Below are 25527 nucleotides of genomic sequence, written 5' to 3' on the forward strand. Positions count from 1 at the left end.
ACAAATGCCAGCAAAGAATACTATACCCAGCGAAACTCTCAATCACTATAGATGAAGAAACCAAGATATCCCATGACAAAACCAAATTTACACAATATCTTTCCACAAACCCAGCCCTACAAAAAATAATAGGGGGAAAACAGCATTACAACGAGGGAAACTATACCCTGGAAAAAGCAGGATATTAAGCTTCTTTCATAAGAACCCAAAAGAAGATAACCACACAAGTATAAAATTAACATCAAAAATGATAGGAAGCAATAACTACTACTCCTTAATATCTCTTAACATCAATGGACTCAATTCCCCAATAAAAAAAAACATAGACTAACAGACTGGTTACATAAACAGGACCCTACATTTTGCTGCATACAGGAAACACACCTCAGTGTCAAAGACAAAAACTACCTTAGAGTAAAAGGCTGGAAGACAATTCTACAAGCAAATGGCCTCAGGAATCAAGCCAGAGTTGCCATTCTAATATCAGATAAAATTGACTTCCAACCTAAAGTCATCAAAAGAGACACGGAAGGACACTTCTTGCTGGAGTGGAAAAGGAAAAATCCAACAAGAAGAACTCTCAATCCTGAACATCTATGCTCCAAATACAAGGGTGCCCTCATTCATAAAAGAAGGCTGAGAAACACATTCATAAAAGAGGGCTGAGAAACACCTTAAGAAATGTTCAACATCATTAATCATTAGGGAAATGCAAATCAAAACAACCCTGAGATTCTCACACCAGTCAGGATGGCTAAGGTCAAAAACTCAGGACACACCAGGTGCTGGCGAGGATGTGGAGAAAGAGGAACACCCCTCCACTGCTGGTGGGATTGCAAGATGGTGCAACCACTTCGGAAATCAGTCTTGAGTTTTCTCAGAAAACTGGGCATGACATTTCCGGAGGACCCTGCTATACCACTCCTGGGCATATACCCAGAGGATTCCACAGCATGCAATAAGGACACATGCTCCACTATGTTCCTAGAAGCCCTATTTGTAGTAGCCAGAAGCTGGAAAGAACCCAGGTGTCCCTCATCGGAGGAATGGATACAAGAAAATGTGGTATATATACACAATGGAGTACTATTCAGCCATTAGAAACAATGAATTCATAAAATTCTTAGACAAATGGATGGAGCTGGAGAACATCATACTAAGTGAGGTAACCCAGTCTCAAAAGATCAATCATGGTATGCACTCACTGATAAGTGGATATTAACCTAGAAACATGGAATACCCAAGACATAATCCACATATTAAATGATGTCCAAAAAGAATGGAGGAGTGGCCCCTGGTTCTGGAAAGACTCAGTGCAACAGTACAGGGGAATACCAGAACAGTGAAGTGGGAAGGAGTAGATGGAGGAACAGGGGGAGGGAAGTGGGCTTATGGGACTTGCTGGGAGTGGGGACCCAGTGAAGGAGAAATCCTTTGAAATGTAAATAAAGAATACATCGAATAAAAAAATTTTTAAAAAAAAATCCCAAGGAGTTTAGGGAGTTTGCAGACACATAGGAGGAACAACAATATGAACCAACCAGTACCCACACAGCTCCTAGGGACTAAACCACCAACCAAAGAGTACACATGGAGGGACCAATGGTTCCAGCCACACATGTAGCAGAGGATAGCCTGGTCAGACATCAGTGAGAGGAGAGGCTCTTGGTCCTATGAAGGCTAGTTGCCCCAGTGTAGGGGGATACCAGGACAGAGAAGCTGGAGTGGGTGGTTTAATGAACAGAGAGAGAGAGGATGGGATGGGCGGGGTTGAAGGGGAAATCAGGAAAGGGGATAACATTTGAAATGTAAATAAAGAAAATATCTAATAAAAATAAGTGTAAAAAATCTCTTAAAGAATTACAGGAAAACACAACCAAACAGGTGAAGGAATTGAAGAAAACCTTCTAGGATCTAAAAATGGAAATAGAAACAATAAAGAAATCAAAAAGGAAGACAACCCTGGAGACGGAATACTTAGGAAAGAGATCAGGAATCATGGATGCAATTATCACCAACAGTTTACAAGAGATATCTCAGGTGCAGGAGATACCATAGAAAACATTGACCCAACAGTCAAAGAAAATGCAAAATGCAAAAATCTCCTAACCCAAAACATCTAGGAAATCCAGAACAAAATGAGAAGACCAAACCTAAGGATAATAGATATAGAAGAAAGTGAAGATTCCCAAATTAAAGGGCCAGTAAATATCTTCAACAAAATTATAGAAGAAAACTTCCCTAACCTAAAGAAACAACCTAAAGGCTCATAAACATACAAGAGGCCTACAGAACTCCAAATAGATTGGACCAGAAAAGAAATTCCTCCCATCACATAATATTCAAAATATCAAATGCATGAAACAAAGAATATTAAAAGCAGTAAGGGAAAAAGGTCAAGTAACATATAAGGGCAGACCTATCAGAATTATTCCAAATTTTTCATCAGAGACTATGAAACTAGAAGATCCTGGGCAGATGCTATCAACACCCTAAGAGAACACAAATACCAGCCCAGGATACTATACTCAGCAAAACTCTCAATTACCACAGATGGAGCAACCAAGATATTCCTTAACAAAAACAAATTTACTTAATATCTTTTCACAAATCCAACGCTATAAATGATAATAGATGGAAAAATTCAACACAAGGAGGGAAAATATACCCTAGAAAAAGCAAGAAAGTAATCTTCTTTCAACAAACCCAAAAGAACATAGCCCCATAAACATAACATCCAAATTTAGGATGCCTCCAAAATAACAGGAAGCAACAATCACTATTCCTTAATATCTCTTAACAACAATGTACTCAACTCCCCAATAAAAAGACATAAAAAAACAAACTGGATATGTAAACAGGACCCATCATTTTGCTGCATACAGGAAACACACCTCAGTGTCAAACACAGCCACTATCTCAGAGTAAAGGGCTGTAAAACAATTTTCCATGCAAATGGTTCCAAGAAACAAGCTGGAGTAGCCATTTCAATATCAAATAAAATCAACTTGCACCAAAAGTCATCAAAATAGATGAGGAAAGACACGTCATACTCATCAAAGGAGCAATCTACCAAGAACTCTCAATTCTGAACATCTATGCTCCAAATGAAAGGGCACCCACCTTAATAAAAGAATCTTTACTAAAGTTCAAAGCACACATGGCACCTCACACAATATTAGTGGAAAAATTTAACACCCTACTCTCACCAACAGACAGATCATGGAAACAGAAACTAAACAGAGACAATGTGAAACTAATAAGTTATGAACCAAATGGATTTAACAGATATCTATAGAACATTTCATCCTAAAACAAAAGAATCTACCTTCTTCTCAGCACCCCATGGTACCTTCTTCAAATTGATCATATAATGGGTCACAAAACAGGCCTCAAAATATACAAGAAGATTGAAATAACCCCATGCATCCTATCAGAACACCATGGAATAAGGCTGGTCTTCAATAGCAACAAAAACAACAGAAAAACCCATATATATATATGGAAGCTGAACAATGTCCTACAATGATAACTTGGTCAAGGAAGAAATAAAGAAATTAACGCCTTTTTAGAATTTATTGAAAATGAAGGCATATCATACCCAAACATAAGGGACACAACAAAAGCAGTGCTAAGAGAAAAACTCAGCTCTTAGTGCCTCCAAAATGAAACTGGAGAGAGCATACATTAGCAGCTTAACAAACTCTAGAATCGAAAGAAGCAAATACACCCAAAAAGAGCAGATGGTAGGAAATAATCAAACTTAGAGCTGAAATCAACCAAGTTTTAAAAAAAACTATACAAAGAATTGACAAAAATCCTGGAGCTGATTCTTTGAGAAAATTAACAATATAGATGATCCCTTAGCCAGACTAACCAGAGGGCACAGAGATAGTATTTAAACTAACAAAATCAGAAATGAAAAGGTAGATATAACAACAGAAACTGAGGAAATTTAAAAAGTCATCAGATCCTACTACAAAAGCTTATATTCAACAAAAATGGAAAATCTAGATTAAATGAACAGTTTTCTAGACAGATACCAAATACCAAAGTTAAATCAGAATCAGATAAACCATCTAAACAGTCCCATAACACCCTAAAGAAATAGAAGCAGTCATTAAAAGTGTCCCAACCAAAAAAGTCCAGGACCAGATGGGTTTAGTGCAGAATTCTATCAGATGTTAAAAGGCCTAATAAGAATATTCTTCAAACTATTCCACAAAATACAAACAGAAGGATCACTACCCAGTTCATTCTATGAAGCCACAGTTATACTGTGTATTCTCCCTTGGAGATGGAATGGTTTCTATCTAATCAGGAACCCATCACAATTTCCTTTCATAGAGGACTTCATAAGATATTTTTTCTACTTTGATCATGTTTAATGTTCCAAATAGATTCTAAAAACTGGTTGAGTGCATATTACTTTTAGCTTCAGAAGATATAATGTACATTTAAGAGGCATTTACCTATTATAATTTCTTTTAATGACTTAAAATGCTCAATTATACTTTTAACTATTTTATTTTAACAAACATTATTTTAAAAAGATAATAGGAATCCTTTTAATATTTTTTGCAATTTAAATATAATTAAATCACTTGCTACTTGCAGTTCCTCCCTCCAAACATTCCCATATCTACTCCTGAATCTCTGTCCCTGTCTAATTCATTGCCTCTTTTCATATATATATACACCCTTATATGTTTGTAACTGCTTAGTCCATTTACTGTACTTGTATGTGTACATGATTTCAGGGCTGACAACTTGGTATTGGATAACCAACAAGGTGATTATGCCTGAGGAAGACTAATTTTCCAGCTCTCAGCATTCCATAGTTGCCTGTAGTTCTTTAGTGGTGGGGCCCATGAAATTTCCACTTTCTATCTTAGCATATTAAGTGACTCAATAATTGTTTTGGTCTTATTTAAGCAGGGCAATAGGAATCTTAAGGCATACTCCTAAGTGGAAGAAGAAAACTTCAAAGGACTGTATAACTCCAACTATGTTGTATTCTAGAACAGGCGAATCTAAGGAGACAACAACAACAAAAACATTGCCAGGAGCTGGGAACACAAGGATTAGCAGGTGAGTCACAGGGGAATGTTTTGTACAGCAAGACCGTAGTATGTGCACTATAATGCCAATATACATTTGTTGTAATCAATAGAAAGGGCATCAAAAGTGAAACCTAGTTAGGGCATAGAGGAACTGGGGTACCTGCATGTTACCTTAGCACTCAGGTGGCTGAGGTGGGAGAATTGAAGATTTGAGGCTAGCTTTAGGCTACATAGCAATTTCCTATTTCAAACAAATGAATCCTGCCACAGTTATGATCTGTGGGTGAATGTATGTATAGGTTATCAGTTTGAGCAAGTGTACAACTCTGGAGCTGTGTGGAGAATGGGAGAACAAAAGAGTGGTGGTGGAGTGCATGAGACCTTTCTGCACTTTCTCTGAGATTTCATTGTAAAGCTCTAATTAATTTTTTTTTTAAAAATGCCACCATTTTAAAGAAGTTAAGCTCTCTGTATGTGAAGTCAATGGCCAGAGTCAACAGTCAACTCCATCACCATAGCTGTTTCCCAATTCCTCCTATTTGGAGTCTCTAAGTGTCAAGAATTGCTATTAGGTGATCAGGTACTGTGTGGTTCAAAAGGCAGAGAGAAATAAACCTTAAAAGAAAGAAAGAATGGGAATGTAGGCAGTAAGGGATGGGCTTGCATTAAGGGGTCAGTGTGTTCTGAAGGTAGGAATAACTGTTGAGTGGACAAATGTGTATCACTATGACTGTCATCAATGGGAATGGATACATTATATAACCTCTCTGATGCTCTAGCTTGCTTTTTGTCTGGATCCCATATCAGTGAAACTACTTCTATCAAGAACATTCTACCCTAGAGTGCATCAAAATCCAAAGTGACCTCTTGGTCCTTATTTTGGCTACTCTCCAAGTGCTGAGTGCTTTTGGAAGTATCCTGTTTTGGGTTTAGATTCCTCCTTCCTTCTAGGCTTTTCTGCCCAACTTCTCATCTTCAACCTTCACACCTGGCTCCCAATCCTGTTATTGGAATGTTTCCTGTCTCTTTAATAATCTCCTGAAATACAGTCATGTGTATGTGAACAACTGCCACATGTATGTGACTGCTCTTTTCTGCATAAAGAGTTTGTACATTCAACTGTACACTTCAGGGTGTCTTCACACTGTCTTTAAAACACACAGCAGGCATTTAAAACTACATTTCTAATGTAGAATTTATAGTTATCCTGTCAAATATTCAAGTTCTTCATCTCAGAAAATGACAGGTATCACTTGAGCTGCAAACCAAACTTCCATATGATTCTGTTAACAATTTATTTATTTATTTATTTATTTATTTATTTATATTTTTATTCCATATAATTTTTTATTTACATTTCAAATGATTTCCCCTTTTCTAGCCCCCCACTCCCCAAAAGTCCCGTAAGCCCCCTTCATTTCCCCTGTCCTCCCACCCACCCCTTCCCACTTCCCCGTTCTGGTTTTGCCGAATACTGCTTCACTGAGTCTTTCCAGAACAAGCAGTCTGGCGGTTCCTCCGAAAACTGGGCACCTCACTTCCAGAAGATCCTGCTATACCACTCCTGGGCATATACCCAGAGGATTCCCCACCATGTAATAAGGATACATGCTCTACTATGTTCATAGCAGCCCTATTTATAATTGCCAGATGCTGGAAAGAACCCAGGTATCCCTCAACAGAAGAGTGGATACAAAAAATGTGGTATATCTACACAATGGAGTACTATTCAGCCATTAGAAACAATGAATTCATGAAATTCTTAGGCAAATGGATGGAGCTAGAGAACATCATACTAAGTGAGGTAACCCAGACTCAAAAGGTGAATCATGGTATGCACTCACTAATAAGTGGGTATTAACCTAGAAAACTGGAATACCCAAAACATAATCCACACATCAAATGAGATACAAGAAGAAAGCAGGAGTGGTCCCTGGTTCAGGAAAGACTCAGTGAAACAGTATTTGGCAAAACCAGAAGGGGGAACTGGGAAGGGGTGGGAGGGAGGACAGGGGAATAGAAGGGGGCTTACGGGACTTTCGGGGAGTGGGGGGGGGCTAGAAAAGGGGAAATCATTTGAAATGTAAATAAATTATATCGAATAAAAAAAAAGAATGGGAAAAAAAAAAAGATGCTTCTCCGCCATCCGAAGTTCTTCAGGTGAGAATTCTTTGTTTAACTCTGTACCCCATTTTTTAATAGGGTTGTTTGGTTTTCTGGAGTCTAACTTCTTCTTGAGTTCTTTATATATATTGGATATTAGCCCTCTATCTGATGTAGGATTTGGGAAGATCTTTTCCCAATTTGTTGGTTGCCGATTTGTCCTCTTGATGGTGTCCTTTGCCTTACAGAAACTTTGTAATTTTATGAGGTCCCATTTGTCAATTCTTGCTCTTAGAGCATACGCTATTGGTGTTCTGTTCAGAATCTTTCTCCCTGTACCGATGTCCTCAAAGGTCTTCCCCAGTTTCTTTTCTATTAGCTTCAGAGTGTCTGGCTTTATGTGGAGGTCCTTGATCCATTTGGATTTGAGCTTAGTACAAGGAGACAAGGATGGATCAATTCGCATTCTTCAGCATGCTGACCTCCAGTTGAACCAGCACCATTTGTTGAAAAGGCTATCTTTTTCCCATTGGATGTTTTCAGCCTCTTTGTCGAGGATCAAGCGGCCATAGGTGTGTGGGTTCATTTCTGGATCTTCAATCCTGTTCCATTGATCCTCCTGCCTGTCACTGTACCAATACCATGCAGTTTTTAACACTATTGCTCTGTAGTATTGCTTGAGGTCAGGGATACTGATTCCCCCAGACTTTCTTTTGTTGCTGAGAATAGTTTTAGCTATCCTGGGTTTTTTGTTGTTCCAGATGAATTTGATAATTGCTCTTTCTAACTCTGTGAAGAATTGAGTTGGGATTTTGATGGGTATTACATTGAATCTGTATATTGCTTTTGGCAAAATGGCCATTTTAACTATATTGATTCTACCGATCCATGAGCATGGGAGGTTTTCCCATTTTTTGAGGTCTTCTTCCATTTCCTTCTTCAGAATCTTGAAGTTCTTGTCATAAAGATCTTTCACATGTTTGGTAAGAGTCACCCCAAGATACTTTGTACTGTTTGTGGCTATTGTGAAGGGGGTCATTTCCCTAATTTCTTTCTCAGCCTGCTTATCCTTTGAGTATAGGAAGGCCACTGATTTGCTTGAGTTGATTTTATAACCTGCCACTTTGCTGAAGTTGTTTATCAGCTGTAGGAGCTCTCTAGTGGAGTTTTTTGGGTCACTTAGGTAGACTATCTTGTCATCTGCAAAAAATGATAGTTTGACTTCTTTCTTTCCAATTTGTATCCCTTTGACCTCCTTATGTTGTCGAATTGCCCCAGCTAGTACCTCAAGTACAATATTGAAAAGATAAGGAGAAAGGGGGCAGCCTTGTCTGGTCCCTGATTTCAGTGGGATTGTTTCAAGTTTCTCTCCATTTAGTTTGATGCTTGCTACCGGTTTGCTGTATATTGCTTTTACTATGTTTAGGTATGGGCCTTGAATTCCTGTTCTCTCCAAGACTTTAAGCATGAAAGGATGCTGAATTTTGTCAAATGCTTTTTCAGCATCCAATGAAATGACCATGTGGTTTTTTATTTCTTTGAGTTTGTTTATGTAGTGGATTGCATTGATGGATTTCCATATATTGAACCAACCCTGCATTCCCAGGATAAAGCCTACTTGATCATGGTGGATGATCGTTTTGATGTGTTCTTGGATTCGGTTGGCAAGAATTATATTGAATATTTTTGCATCGATGTTCATAAGGGAAATTGGTCTGAAGTTCTCTTTCTTTGTTGAATCTTTGTGTGGCTTTGGTATCAGCGTAATTGTGGCTTCATAGAAGGAATTGGGTAGTGTTCCTTCTGTTTCTATTTTGTGGAATAGTTTGAAGAGTATTGGTGTTAACTCTTCTTTGAAGGTCTGATAGAATTCTGCAATGAAACCATCTGGTCCTGTGCTTTTTTTGGTTGGAAGACTTTCTATGACTCCTTCTATTTCTTTAGGCATTATGGGACTGTTTAGATGGTCTAGTTGGTCCTGATTTAATTTTTGGTATTTGGTATCTGTCAAGGAAATTGTCCATTTCCTCCAGATTCTCCAGTTGTGTTGAGTACAGGCTCTTGTTGTAGGATCTGATGATTTTTTGGATTTCCTCAGTTTCCGTTGTTATATCTCCCTTTTCATTTCTAAGTTTGTTAATTTGGATACTTTCTCTGTGCCCTTTGGTCAGTCTGGCTAAGGGTTTATCTATCTTGTTGATTTCCTCAAAGAACCAGCTCCTGGTTTTGTTGATTCTTTGTATGGTTCTCTTTGTTTCTACTTGATTGATTTCGGCCCTGAGTTTGATGATTTCCTGCCTTCTACTCCTCCTGGGTGAAATAGCTTCTTTTTGTTCCAGGGCTTTCAGGTGTGTCATTAAACTGGTAATGTATGCTCTCTCCATTTTCTTTTTGGAGGCACTCAGGGCTATGAGTTTTCCTCTTAGCACTGCTTTCATTGTGTCCCATAGATTTGGGTATGTTGTGTCTTCATTTTCATTGTGTTCTAAAAAGTCTTTAATTTCTTTCTTCATTTCTTCCTTGACCAAGGTATCATTGAGTAGAATATTGTTCAGTTTCCACGTGTATGTGGGTTTTCTGTTGTTTTTGTTGCTATTGAAGACCACTTTTACTCCATAGTGATCTGATAGGAGGCATGGGATTAGTTCGATCTTATATTTGCTGAGGTCTGTCTTGTGACCAATTATATGGTCGATTTTGGAGAAGGTACCATGAGGTGCTGAGAAAAAGGTATATTCTTTTGCTTTAGGATAGAATGTTCTATATATATCTGTTAAATCTAATTGGTCCAAAGCTTCAATTAGTTTCATTGTATTCCTGTTTAGTTTCTGTTTTCCTGATGGGTCCATTGAGGAAAGTGCAGTGTTGAAGTCGCCCACAATTATTGTGTTAGGTGCAATGTGTGCTTTGAGCTTTAATAAAATTTCTTTTAGGAAAGAGGGTGCCCTTGCATTTGGAGCATAGATATTCAGGATTGAGAGTTCTTCTTGTTGTATTTTTCCTTTGACCAGCAAGAAGTGTCCCTCAGAGTCTCTTTTGATGACTTTGGGTTGAAAGTCAATTTTATCTGATATTAAAATGGCTACTCCAGCTTGTTTCCTGAGACCATTTGCTTGTAAAATTGTCTTTCAGCCTTTTACTCTAAGGTAGTGTTTGTCTTTGACCGTGAGGTATGTTTCCTGTAAGCAGCAAAATGTAAGGTCCTGTTTACGTATCCAGTCAGTTAGTGTATGTCTTTTTATTGGGGCATTAAGTCCATTGATGTTAAGAGATATTAAGGAATAGTGATTGTTACTTCCTGTCATTTTTGACGTTATTTTTTAAATTTGATTGCTTAACTTCTTTTGGGTTTGATGAAAGGTTACTATCTTGCTTTTTCCAAGGTGAAGTTTCCCTCCTTGTATTGGTGTTTTCCTCCTATTATCCTTTGTAGGGTTTGTGGATAGACATTGGGTAAACTTGGTTTTGTCATGAAATATCTTAGTTTCTCCATCTATGGTGATTGAGAGTTTTGCTGGATATAGTAGTTTTGGCTGGCATTTGTGTTCTCTTAGAGTCTGCATGAGATCTGCCCAGGACCTTCTAGCCTTCATAGTCTCAGGTGAAAAGTCTGCTGTGATCTGATAGGTCTTCCTTTATATGTTACTTGGCCCTTTTCTCTTACTGCCTTTAATATTCTTTATTTAGAACATTTGGTGTTTTGATTATTATGTGATGCAAAGTATTTCTGTTCTGGTCCAGTCTGTTTGGAGTTATGTAGGCTTCTTGTATATTCATGGGCATCTCTCTCTTTAGGTTAGGGAAGTTTTCTTCCATAATTTTATTGAAGATATTTGCTGGCCCTTTAAGTTGTAAATCTTCACTCTCATCTATGCCTATAATCCTTAGGTTTGGTCTTCTCATTGTGTCCTGGACTTCCTGGATATTTTGGGTTACAAGCTTTTTGCATTTTGCATCTTCTTAATTGTTGAGTCCATGGTTTCTATGGAATCTTCAGCATCTGAGATTCTTTCTTCTATCTCTTGTATTCTGTTGTTGATATTTGCATCTCTATCCCCTGATTTCTTCCCAAGGCTTTCTATCTCCAAAGTTGTCTCCTTTTGAGTTTTCTTAGTTGTTTCTCCTTCTGATTTTAGATCCTGGATGGTTTTGCTTAGCTCCTTCACTTGCTTGTTTGTGCTTTCTTGTAATTCTTTAAGAGATTTTTGTGTTTCCTCTTTCATGACCTCAGCCTGTTGACCAAAGTTCTCCTGTTTTTCTTTAAGTGTTTTTTGCGTTTCCTCATTATTGGCTTTTGTATTCTCCTGGATTTCTTTCAAATATTTTTGTGTTTCCCTTGCAAAGGCTTTTAAATTTTGATCCATTTTCTTCTGAATTTCTTTAAGTATGTCCTTCATGTGTTCCTGTACCAGCATCATGACCAGTGACTTTAAATCCAAATCTTGTTTTACTGGTGTGAAGGGGTATCCAGGACATGCTGGTAGAGGAGAATTGGGTTCAGATGTTGCCATATTGCCTTGATTTCTGTTAGTGACGTTCCTGCATTTGCCTTTTGCCATCTAGTTCTCACTTGTGTTAGTTGGTCTTGTCAGTGCTGGACTCACCAGTGCAAGCTGCCCCTTCCCAGGTGGCCTCTGGTGCACAGCTTACCTCCTGCACTGCCTGGAGACAGGGTGCTGTTGCCCAGGCTGTTCAGATCCTGAAGCAGACACCCAAAGGCTCCTGCTGGGGCCTGCTGGATTCACCAGAGCACACCGACTTCTCCCAGCTGGCCGCCTGGAAGCCCCTCTTGCCTCTTGCAGGACCTGGAGATGTAGTGTTGCTGCCCAGGCTAATCTGGATCCGGAAGCGGAGAGAGCTGAGGGCTCCCACCAGAGGCCTCAGAACTGGGATCCAAGCTCTGGGCCACAGGAGCAAGCCGAGTTGCGAGCTCCCAGACTGCCTCTGGGTGCACACCATGTCTCCCGCACTTCCTGGAGACCGAGCGCTGTGGCCCTGGCTGTTCAGATCCCAAAGCAGGCACCTGAAGGCTCCCGCTGGGGCCCGCTGGATTCACCGGAGCACACCGACTTCTCCCCGCTGGCCGCCCGGAAGCCCCTCTTGCCTCTTGCAGGACCTGGAGAGGACCTGGGTGTTGCCACCCAGGCTGATCTGGATCCGGAAGTGGAGAGAGTTGAGCTGAGGGCTCCCGCCAGAGGCCTCAGGACTGGGACCCAAGCTCTGGGCCACAGGAGCAAGCCATGCTGTGAGCTCCCAGCAACAATTGATTTATTATGATGATAATTGTATGTAAGGTTTGTATCTCTATAGCCACCTGTGTGTGCAGAGCAGAAGATAACTTATGGGGTTGGTTTCTATACCTCCATTGTGGGTTATAGGGATCAAATACAAGCCTACTGACTTGTATTTGATCCCTATAACCAAGGGAGGTTAAGTGTTTTTAATGGCTAAGTCATCTTCTCAGCAACCTACATGATTCTTGACTCCTCATAACTCTACCATAAACCACCAAGTTCTACCTTCTCTCAGACTGTACCTGTGTCAGCACCATTACTGCTCTGTTTCCAATAGACTTTCAAGTGTTTTCCATTGCAGTCAGAGTGAATATTTATAAATATGAACTCTTTCATTCTTCAACATAGCCTTTTACAATAGTTTCTGCTGACATTCCTATGGAGCCCATCCACTGCCATATAATATGACCTTTACCCTCTCACTGATTTTTTGTTATGCCACCTCAACATACTTGCATACACTGGCCATCTTTCTGCTTATTAAACACTCCTCACTTCATTTCCCGGCTACTGGATTGTCAACTGAATTTTTTTTTCACTTGGACAGCTCTCTGCTAGACACTTTGTTATTTGTTCTTGGAATTCAATCCTTATATCCCATGTCATAGATTAGTTTACTTCATAGGACACATAAGATTTAATTTATTTTTCTTTATCCACTTATTAGCTGGTTGCTATAATTTCTTTGTTCTTTGTATTTTAAAGTTCATGTATTGAGAATTTGTTCCTTGAAGTAACGTCAAGAGGTAGGGCTCTGTGGTAGTTACATCATCAGAGTTCATTCTAGTTAGGAAATATATTTATCTATACATATTAGTGTTTTGCATGAATGTATACATGTGCACTGCTTGTGTGCTTTGTACTGGTATAGGTCAGAAGAAGGCATTTCATCCCTGAGAGCCAAATCTGTTTCCCCTGGAAGAGCAACAAACGCTCTTAACCAGTTATCTCTTCTGTGCTAGCTAGTTTTGATGACTAAATTGCTAGATCCTAGATTCATTTGAGAGGAAAGCCTGTTGGCATATCTGTAGGTGACTGCCTTTACTGTTAATTGAAGTAGGAAGGCTCATCCCACTAAAGGCAGTACCATTCTTTTGGCAGATGGATCTCAGCTGTGTGTGTGTGTGTGTGTGTGTGTGTGTGTGTGTTAGTTAAATGTGAGGCAGTGAAGTAGCTAGCACACAGACTTGTAACTGTCCAAAGTACTGATAATAAATGACTATTGTTATGGCACAGTGAACCAGTGCTCGTCCCCAAATGGGAAATAAACATCCAAGCTGTGTTTACTCTCTAAGGCTCAGGGAACATTGGGAAAGGGAGGGCTGGAAAGAATGTAAGAATCAAGGGAAGCAGTAAAGTTGTAGGACTCTCTGTTGCATGCACATAAAATGAGCATTGTCCCCTTCAAGTTCCAACAGTTGTGATTGTTCACAAAATACTCTTACAAAAGCAAACCTATTTACATTCCTTCACGAAAGTGATGGAGAACTCAGGAGACTTTTGAAGCTTCTCTTTGTTTCTAATACTTGATAAAACATTGCTTAGTCATGGCATAATCTGAAGGGAATATAAGAAACTTCCTAGAAAAAGAAAATTATTCAACATGAGCTACTACATTCATTCTTTATTTTATTATAAGGTTTTCCATGCCACATAAATCTTATGCTAAGTAAAATTGGGTGATTTGCTTCAATTTATGTCAATTTAATTCTCAGACTCAGATATAAAATTTTTCAAAAGGCCAGAGGTAAAAATTTTACTCCCCACAAATATATTTACAATACTCATCTGCATAAGTAGCTTTATTCTGAGTACATAAAGTTTGGGAACACTTCCAAAAGCAAGTTTTTAAAGCTGAAAAAATTAGTATCCTAAGATTTTACAAGAAAATAAAATTTATGAGGTTTTGTAATCTTGTTAACAGACCATAAAATATTTAAAGGGCAAAAAATATATGTGAAAAATTGTACATAAACTTCATTTTTTAACACAGATGCTAAAGTTCTAAAATTAGCAGACTAAGTCAAGAAGTTCAGGATAGATAACACAAAATGATAAAAACAGGAATGTTGAATCCATAATATAACACAGTATTCACCAAAATTAAAGGAGTAATTGTATGGATTAGCTTAACATATGTTTAAAACAGATCTGAGAAAGGAAACATAATACTCACAGGAGCAATAAGGGAGACAATGTGTGGAGCAGAGTCTGAAGCAAAGGCCACCCAGCGAGTGCCCTACCTGGGGATTTATCCTATAAACAGTCACCAAACCCTGATACTATGACAAGAAGCGTGTACCAAAAGGAACATGCCATGACTGTCTCCAGAGGGGCCCTGCCAGAGCCTTACAAATACAGAGGCAGTAACTAGCAACCAACTATTGGACGGGGCTTGGGGTCCCCAATGGAGGAGCTGGAGTGTGGTCCGGAGGAGCTGAAGGGGTTTACAGCCGCAGGGGAAGAACAATGACTTTGGACACCCAGACACCCCAAGACTCCCAGGGACTGAACCATCAACCAAGGGGTACACATGGTTCCAGCCAAAAATGTGGCAGAGGAAGGCCTTGTTGGGCATCAGTGGGAAGAGTGTCCTTGGTTAGGTAAAAGCTCAATAGAAGCCCCAACAAAACGGAACGGACAGGGTGGGGGGAGGTGGGAGTGTGTCAGGTAGAGGGGCATATACATGGAAGCAGGGGATGGGAGAAGGGATAGGGAATCTTTGGGGAGGGGGGCTTTTGGGAGGGGGAAATTGGGAAAGGTTTTACTATTGGCAATGTAAATGAAGAAGATACTCAATTTTTTAAAAAGTCATTTAAAAGTATAATGCAGTCAGGCATGGTGGGTCTTCAATCAGTTGTTGAGAGACCAAACAGATCTGGTCTATATTGTGAGTTCCAGACTGGTTACACAGTGAAACTGTCTAAGAAATTTGTGGTATAATCTAGTAGAAAGTGACTAAGTAGTTGTCTTTTGTATCACTTACTTTCAGTCCCCTAAATTCAGTGAAGATGCTTGTTTTTCAAGTATAGTTTACCTATATCAAAACAGATCAAAACTAAATATCTAATCCTTTGCATGACGTGAAACTAGTAACTGAACTTGGGCCCTTCTGCCTGAGCATTGTGAGCTCTTAATCTCTAAGCCATTGCTTCTGCCACATCTAATTTTTTTGAGACAGTCTCTCTCAATGAAACCAGAGATGACTAATTGACTACAAGGATTAGCCACCAAGTCTCTGGGATTCTCTTGCTTCTCTGCCTTCCAGAGCCATCTCAGGTGTACCATTGAATACCTGTCTATTCACATGTGTGCTGGGCGTCTGACTTCAGATATATTTGTGAAGCATCTCTCCAGCCACTGTATCATCAAATCATTTAACAAGAAAGACATTTTATATTTTAATGGGTTAAAAACTATAAAAGAAGTCAGGCAGTGGTGCCACATGCCTTTAATCCCAGCACTTGGAAGGCAGAGGCAGGTGGATCTCTGAGTTCGAGGCCAGCCTGGTCTACAGAGTGAGTTCCAGGTCAGCCAGGGCTACACAGAGAAATCCTGTCTAGAAAAATAAACCAAAAACAACTCATAAAAGAATTCATGTTATGGTAAAATGTTTTAAATATTCTTTTAAAAACCAGGAGTTACAAGGAAGATATCTTCTATGCAACATGTTTATTTTAAGGCCTACAAAATTTAATGGGAACAAGGTAAAATATGCTTAGAAATGTTAAGAAAATGCGAGTTATTTGCAGGTGATATGATTGTTTACTTAGTATTAGTTCTAATTCTACTAGGAAAACATAAAGGAATATGTAGAAAATGCACCAGAATTATTAAAAGAATTTAGGGAGTGCAATGTTATTATACAAAAAGAAATGAAAGAACTTTTGCTATCTTATAAATTACAAGAAATATAAAATATATATACTCATGTCAAAATAAAATATAAACTATTTTATAATATAAATAAAATATAAACTCATGTCTTTCCTTACAGCCATCAGGTAGACATACTTTGAATATTATTTGTGCCCTTCAAGACTTATGCTGAGGCTTTCTTCCTTTATATTGCAGTGCTGTGGGGTGGAGACCAGTAGAGATGTGATACTTTTTCTTTGTTGCTAGCCTTGCTACATTTTTAATTAACTACAATCATTAATTACCTGAGCTCTATTGTTTTCTTTAAATGGACTCTTTTAAATCTCTTTTGCCACCGAATTTTTACAGGAAAAGACAGAGGTACATATGCAAATAAATACATTTCTTGGGAAGAGATAAATTGTGGGACTAATGCAGTTTCAAATCCCAAATCAGGCCTCTGAAATTGGAGAAAAGAAAATTTTGTATGATGAATGCCTAATGTTTGAATTATAAAGTAATTCAAATAGCATGCTTGTTTCCCATTGATATAAAAATGATACTGCTTTACTTATTGATTAGAGTAACATACCCATATGATCTTTGGATATCTTTGAACATCTACATGTGTGAATGAGAAAACTCAGTTTTCTGCATTGTAGAAAAAAAAGAAGCTTGATAAATGAACCCCAGTATAAAGTTTCTATACCTTTGTAGGAGGGTGTAGCAGTATATATAAGAGAGTGGAGATGCAGATTTCTGAGTTATATTTTTCTATGGTGACACCATGCTGAACACAGAAGATTTTTCCATGACTGTTTCTAATTGGAGTTCTAATTCGGAGTTTGGAGTTTTATCATGGAAGGTCCAATAAAGTGTCTTCCCTTTGAACACTGCTCCCTGAGTCTCCTATTCTGTTACTAGATGCTTCTGTCTCCACCAGTATACTCCATTCATTAAACTTACAGAACATTCAGACTGTCTCTTAAGGTACTGTTTGCCTAGATTTCTGACATCTAATTCTTTGATGATGAACGAACAATTTGGATTACTTTCAGTGGGTGAAAATAAAAATGAATACTAGCTTCAAAAAAGTTGTTGGAGTTGACCCTGCTGCTTAGGATATCAAGTATATGTGTGGATTGTAAATAGTTTACAACCTGTTTGGTTTGGGACCAAAAGTCTGTTAGGAGCCATATGCATCCAATATTGTCTCCAAGAAACATTTCTGTCACATTTTCCTCCCAGCATTTGAATTTTAGGTGTTCACCATGAATGAAAGAGATAGGGAAACAAGGTGTCTAAAAGGATAGACCCTGAACCAATTGCCTCAGTAAGAGCCTGATTCCAATACCTCAACTGTAACTCAATTTGGGTAATTATGTACTCTCTGTGTGCCTTGCATACCTCATAAGGAAATGAGGACAAATATTTGTTGTAAGATGAAGAGTTCACAGCAGTGCCTGACAATAATAAGGGCTAGAGATTAATTTTTCCAGAAAGGATACATGTATCGTTTGTATAGAGGAAAAAATATTGTTGAGTCAGAGTTCTTCAAACTTGTCCTGAGTATAGAAATCCCTATAGTTTCTCCATCTAAACAATTTCAAATTACACTTAAGGGAACTAAGCTACTTTCTGCAAAACAGTTTGTTCGTGAAATTCTGAAGGTTGCTTTTGTTGGTTGTCTGGCATATTGCTCACATCATCTGCTTCATACATTTGCAGTATCCAGAGCCTAGACTCCAGGTACATGGTGGTATGTCCCTATCATGGAATTCCTTTTACATTGTGTGTGCTTCTCAGACAGAGGATGCTAAACCCCTTTCCTCTTGATTTATAGCCCTAGCCTGGTACATGGATAGATCATTTAACTAATATGTGTCCTAGTTTACTTTCTAGTGCTGACCATCAGCAACTCAGGGCATGAAATAGTTTATTTCAGATTATATCTATTACATCAGGAAGGGAAACAAAGAAAATAACTTTTGTGGAGAACTTGGAGGCAGGAAACGGAGCAGAGGTCATATAAGAATGCTTCTAGCTGTGACTGCCCACATTAATAATTAATCAAGAAAATGCATCAAAGACCTAGCTCTAAGCCAGTCTGATATAGGTAATTCCTGAAGTGACATTCCTCTTCCCAGATGTATCTAGGTTTGTGTCAAATTGACAGAACCAAAACAGCATAGTGTGCATATATGTGCAACATATATGTACCTGCTGTTTTCAGAGGTCTTAAACATGTATTGGATATTCTGGAACTATAGTTATAGATGGTTGTGAGTCACTCTGTGAGCAAACTCTGGTCCTCTAGGAGTGGCAAATGCTCTTAGGCACAAAATTACCTCTCTATGCCTGGACTGACCTAGAAAGAGATCCATACTTTTCAAAATATTCTTTAAGGCAAATGAAAAACATTTTAATCTTTACTGCTTTGTTGATATGTATTCACTTTTATGTCTATGTTCCAGTAATACCTGGTTCTCCCTCTCTCTCTCTCTCTCTCTCTCTCTCTCTCTCTCTCTCTCTCTCTCTCTCTCTGTGTGTGTGTGTGTGTGTGTGTGTGTGTGTGTCCTCTCTCTTTCTTTCTCATTAAAAATATGTATCTACTATTATCTGTGAGGGACTGGAAAACTCTGCTCTATGTTGGCATTAAACAAGGAATAACTAGTGGCCAGGACTGTTTAAAATGGAAGGTATCAAAAATCATATTTCTTCAAAGCCAACTTTGGAAAATAGAAAATAAACTCCACCAGGAACAAAGTTTCTTGCAAAAGATTATTATTAGATGTTTCACTCTTCTGCTGGGAAATCTTGCATGATGATAACTGGAGGGTACCTGTGAGACTTACAGAAGATTTTGGAGGTGTTCATTGTTGTGCATAAAATTTTTCTCTAGCAAAGAATGTTTGTCCTAATGAATCTAAAGTTATGGCTCAGCTGTTAGGAGCACATACTTGATCTTTGCAATGGATCTGAGTTTGGTTCTCAGGTACCCTACCATGTGGCTTGCCAGTGACTGTAACTTCACCTTCAAGGTAGACTCAGCATGCATAACACAAACACCTGTACTTACATTCACACACATATAATTTAAAAACCTTAAAAGTGATGTGTTAAAGAAAACACCCTGTCAAAATACAAGCAAAGAAATGAAAACCCCAAAACAACAACAACAAAAAACCCAACCAACTGACCAAACAAACAAAACACCCTCTTATAAATGTGCACAGAGATTGTGCTATCTGTTCTCAAAAGAAGGTAAACAGTTTCAACATATATTACTTACCCGTCCAAAAATACTGCTAGAACTTCCATGCCCTAAAAGTTCTGAACCAGCATCAAAGGTCTGCGGAGTCAGTTTGTGTATGTATCCCAAATGATCATAGTACAATGTGTAAACTTTATCTTTAAATACCCCCAATTCTCCATAATTAAGTAATCCTGTTAGGAAAGAAATAGAACCCTATTGTTACTGATATTCTACAACTAGAAGAAATTTTACAATATAGCTATGACATTTGTTTAAATTAGGGGTGGGAGTAGGTCTCTGAGACCCCTAAAGTAGTAAAATACACACTACCTTGTGTTACATCCTGGGAAAGTTTTTTGCAGCTCTACCTAATTATAGATCACATTCACCAAAGTAGGGGGTAGTGAAGAACAAAGGGATTGTCTAATCAAAGGATATGGAAGGCAGATGTTTTGATACTCTTTTGTTAGTGTTGTTTCCTCTTCCTGAAGTTATCAAATTAGATTTCTGCCTAGGTAGAAACCATGAGAAAAGCTTAGGCTGGAAGAATAATAGTAGCTACCACTAGGATGTTGATACGAAAGAGAGTGGGCTGTTGTATATTGTTTAAGGTAAAAATCCTAGGGGATCTTCAAGTTAGGTCCAGCTTGATTTCTATGTCCTACAACCAAAGAGTTTTGTGTTCTCAGAAATAGTGTCTTATGATCTAGCTATGGTAGGCCAAGACCAATGGCAAAACCCTATACTGTAATGGGGACTTTTGAGCTTCTTGCAGACTAGTGACTCATAAGGGGTTGTCCCAAGCCCAGCACTAACATTTTTCTTAAATAACAAATGTTTCAGGGAATACAGGGGGCCTGCATACAAGTTCCCTTTTAAAAGCTGTATTTAAAATTAACTTTAAAAGTTCTGCTCCCTTGTCTTTCAGACTCCCATTTCCACTTGCACCTTTAACCTCCAGTATTCCTCCACTTCCCCTTTAAAATCATGCCTTCTACTTTCTTTCCACCCTTTAATTCTCACTCCTTCTCTAGATTCCTGATCTTTTTTTGGGGGGGGGGGTGAGTTTTTAAAAAATGTTTTTATTAAATATTTGCTTTATTTACATTTCAAATGTTATACCCTTTCCTCATCCCCCCCCCAAAAACCTCCTATCATTTTCTAGATTACTGATCTTACAGAAATTACAAATAAAACACAAATCTGACTTTTGAAGGTTAGATCCAGAAGATGTGGAATTATCTTTTGGGACATGGGTAACTACATACATATAACATTTTCCAGTTCCCCCTATTTTCCTTAATATCAAAGGAAGAGGTGCTACTTAAGAGCATAGAGAAGGGAGGGAGGGAAGAAGGAGGGGGAAGGAAGGCAGAGAGACAGACAGATAGGCACACAGACAGACAGACAGACAGACAGAGAGGTGGTACAGTGGTAGTGGTACATGTATGGAAATTCTCCATAAACAGTTTTACAGAGAGAAACCACACAGAAAAAGAGCTAGACATACATGAAGACAGAACAAGTGCGAGTATGAGAAGGATCCAGAAGATTTGAACACATTGCCAAAATTTATATAAGGCCAAACAGAGCAATTGAGTCAGAAACTGAGAGAACCCAGATTGAAAGATTAAGCTTGGAAGATTGGAGGATGTACAAAGGCTAGAAGCTTCCAGCACTAGGACTAGGGATAGTTAGGACATCATAAAAAGGACAAAATGGCAGCCTACAAAATGGGCAAAGATCTTCACCAAACCTAATATCTGAGAGAGAACTGATACCTGAAATGTACAAATAACTATAGAAACTAGACAGCAACGATCTAAATAACCCAATTTTAAAAATGGGGTACAGAACTAAACAGAATTCTCAACAGAGCAATCCCTGATGTCTGAGAGGCACTTAAAGACTTGCTTAACATTCTTAGTTATCAGCAAAATACAAATCAAAACAACTCTGAAATTCTATCAGAATTCTATCAGAAATAAAGTGGCTAAGTACAAAACCCAAGAGACCCCTCATGCTTGCAAGGGTATGAAGCAAGAGGAATTTTATAAGTGTAAACTTGTACAACCACTTTGGAAAGCAATATGGCATGTTATCAGAAAGCTGGGAATTCATTTACCTCAAGACCCAACTATACCAGCCCTGGGCATATTCTCAAAAGATGGTCCAAAATACCACTAGAAGACCTGCTCCACTATGTTCATAGCAGCTTTATTTCTAATAGACAGAAAATGGAAGCAATCTAGATGTCCCCAAACTGAAGAATGGAAAAAGAAAATGTGTTACATTTACATAATGGAGTATTACTCAGATATTAAAAACAATAATATTATGAAATTTGCAGGCAAATGAGTTTACTAGGAAATATCCTGACCCAGACCCAGAAAGACAAACATTATATGTACTCACAAGTGGATATTATCTCTAAAATAAAGGATACAATGTTACAATCCACAGACCCAAAGAAGTTATGTAACATGGAGGGCTTAAGTTGGACAGGGCATGTGAATCTCTTGAGAAGGAAACATAGATAAGACATTGCAGGCAGATGGGAGAGGGGACTGGAAAAGGGAAGGGATGGGGAGGAGAACAGGAGGTATCAAGTAGGAGAAGGATGAAGGGAGAGAGTACTATGAGAGACAACTGGGTATGGGGGGCAGGAATCTTCCAGATGAGCTAGACTATAGAAATTTCCAGGAACTGATGAGGGTGACATAGCTAAGAGAAGTGGGATATTGAGTCTGAACTGGCCATCTTCTGGAACCACACAAGACTTCCATTGGAGGGATAAGGAAACCAACACAGGAATAAAACCTCCCAGCTACAACTTGTCCTGCCTACAAGATGTGCTGGTGTAAAGGTGGTGCAGAGATTGCAGGAGTGTGAGACCTATGCCATGAGAGGGAGCCCATGCCTCACATTGCCTCTAGGGGCAGGAAGCAGAGGCTAGATTGCCCAGAGTCCCACAGTAGAATCAAACATGAATGAAAAAAAATAAATTAAATGATTCCTAATTCTATCCTTCTATACTCATATATTAGCATCTAGCCCAATAGCCATAAGAAAGGTTTCACCCAGCAACTGATCATAACAGATGCAAACACCCAGAGCTCCCCACTAGGTGGAGCTTGGGGAATCCTGCAAAAGGGAAGGAAGAATTGAAAGAATGAGTGGGGTCAAAGACATCATAGGAAAACTCAGAAAAATAAATACCCAAGGCCCATAGGGGCTCAGAGATACTGAACTGCCATGCAGGGAGTCTGCATGGGCCTTACATAGGCTCTGTGCACACTTGTTACAGTGTGGTAGTTTTCTTCTCCTGGGACTCCTAGCAGTGGGTGCAGGAACTGGCTCTGGCTCTGTTCTCTGCCTTTAAGCCCCTTTACTCCTTTTGTGTTGCCTTGCCTTGTTACAGAAGGAGAGGAGGTACCTTGTCTTACTATAACTTGCTATGCCATGGTTGGTGATATCCATTGGGATATTTCCCTTCTCTGAACAGAAACAGAGGAGGAGTGGAGGAGTAGAATGAGGAGGAGGGGAGGTTGTGGTGAAGAGACTCAGGGAGAGGAGGGAGGGGAATTGCATTGCACTGTAAAATGGATAATAATACTCAACACAACGGGAGAATCTGGAGGAAATGTACAGTTTCCTAGACAGATATCCAACACCAAAACTAAGTCAGAATCAAATAGATCATCTAAACAGTCCCATAGCACCTGAAGAAATAAAAAGTGTCATAGAAAGTCTCCCAACCAAAAAAAGCACGGGACCAGATGGCTTCAGTACAGAATTCTATCAGACCTTCATAGAAGACCTAACACCAATACTCTTCAAACTATTTCACAAAATAGAAACAGAAGGAACTCTACCCAACTCGTTCTATGAAGCCACAATTACGCTGATACCAAAACCACACAAAGATCCAACAAAGTAAGAGAACTTCAGGCCAATTTCCCTTATGAATATTGATGCAAAAATACTTAATAAAATTCTTGCCAACCAAGAGGGGCTTCCGGGCAGCCAGCGGGGAGAGGTCGGTGTGCTCCGGGGAATCCAGCGGGCCCCAGCAGGAGCGTTCAGGTGCCTGCTTTGGGATCTGAACAGCCTGGGCCACAGCACTCGGTCTCCAGGAAGTACAGGAGACCTGGTGTACACACAGAGGCAGTCTGAGAGCTCGCAGCACAGCTTGCTCCTGTGGCACAGAGCTTATGTTCCAGTGCAGAGGCCTCTGGTGGTAGCCCTCAGATCTCTCCGCTTCCGGATCCAGATCAACCTGGGCGGCAACATCATATCTCCAGGTCCTACAAGAGGCAAGAGGGACTTCGGGGCGGCCAGCACGGAGAAGTCAGTGTGCTTCGGTGAATCCAGCAGGCCCCAGTGGCAGGTGAACAGCCTCGGCAACAGCATCCTGTCTCCAGGCAGTGCAGGAGGTAAGCTGTGCACCAGAGGCAACCTGGGAAGGGGCAGCTTGCACTGGTGAGTCCAGCATTGACAAGACCAACTAACACCAGTGAGAACTAGATGGCAAAAGGCAAACACAGGAACGTCACTAACAGAAATCAAGGCAATATGGCAACATCTGAACCCAATTCTCCTTTACCAGCATGTCCTGGATACCCCATCACACCAGTGATTTAAAATCATGTCCTGGATACCCCATCACACCAGTGATTTAAAATCACTGGTCATAACGCTGGTACAGGAACACATGAAGGACATACTTAAAGAAATTCAGGAGAAAATGGATCAAAAGATAGAAGCCCTTGAAAGGGAAACACAAAAATCATTGAAAGAAATCCAGGAGAATACAAAAGCCAATAATGAGGAAACGCAAAAAAAAAACACTTAAAGAAATACAGGAGAACTTTGGTCAACAGGCTGAGGTCATGAAAGAGGAAACACAAAAATCTCTTAAAGAATTACAGGAAAGCACAAACAAGCAAGTGAAGGAGCTAAGCAAAACCATCCAGGATCTAAAATCAGAAGTAGAAACAACTAAGAAAACTCAAAGGGAGACAACTTTGGAGATAGAAAGCCTTGGGAAGAAATCAGGGGACACAGATGCAAATATCAACAACAGAATACAAGAGACAGAAGAAAGAATCTCAGATGCTGAAGATAACATAGAAACCATGGACTCAACAGTTAAAGAAAATGCAAAATCCAAAAAGCTTGTAACCCAAAATATCCAGGAAATCCAGGACACAATGAGAAGACCAAACCTAAGGATTATAGGCATAGATGAGAGTGAAGATTTACAACTTAAAGGGCCAGCAAATATCTTCAATAAAATTATGGAAGAAAACTTCCCTAACCTAAAGAGAGAGATGCCCATGAATATACAAGAAGCCTACAGAACTCCAAACAGACTGGACCAGAACAGAAATACTTCCCGTCACATAATAATCAAAACACCAAATGTTCTAAACAAAGAAAGAATATTAAAGGCAGTAAGAGAAAAAGGCCAAGTAACATATAAAGGAAGACCTATCAGAATCACAGCAGACTTTTCACCTGAGACTATGAAGGCTAGAAGATCCTGGGCAGATCTCATGCAGACTGTAAGAGAACACAAATGCCAACCAAAACTACTATATCCAGCAAAACTCTCAATCACCGTAGATGGAGAAACTAAGATATTCCATGATAAAACCAAGTTTACCCAATATCTATCCACTAACCCAGCCCTACAAAGGATAATAGGAGGAAAACACCAATACAAGGAGGGAAACTTCACCCTGGAAAAAGCAAAATAGTAACCTTTCATCAAACCCAAAAGAAGTTAACCAATCAAATTTAAAAAATAACGTCAAAAATGACAGGAAGTAACAATCACTATTCCTTAATATCTCTTAACATCAATGGACTCAATGCCCCAATAAAAAGTATTAGACTAACTGACTGGATACATAAACAGGACCCTACATTTTGCTGCTTACGGGAGACA

At 39.2% G+C, this 25527-nt stretch overlaps 1 protein-coding gene across 1 annotated transcript in view; it reads right to left on the minus strand.

The window, feature by feature from the left end:
- Catsperb (cation channel sperm associated auxiliary subunit beta) overlaps positions 1 to 25527 on the minus strand; it is a 204910-nt gene that overhangs the window by 55411 nt on the left and 123972 nt on the right. Inside the window, exons 15-16 of the mRNA XM_052186706.1 lie at positions 19611 to 19765; positions 16624 to 16778 (exon numbers count right to left, since the gene is read on the minus strand). Of these exons, the coding sequence (XP_052042666.1) occupies positions 16624 to 16778; positions 19611 to 19765 (310 nt within the window). The remainder of the gene's footprint in view (positions 1 to 16623; positions 16779 to 19610; positions 19766 to 25527) is intronic.

This window comes from Apodemus sylvaticus, chromosome 6 (genome assembly GCF_947179515.1).
Source record: "Apodemus sylvaticus chromosome 6, mApoSyl1.1, whole genome shotgun sequence".
Taxonomy (NCBI): Eukaryota; Metazoa; Chordata; class Mammalia; order Rodentia; family Muridae; genus Apodemus; species Apodemus sylvaticus.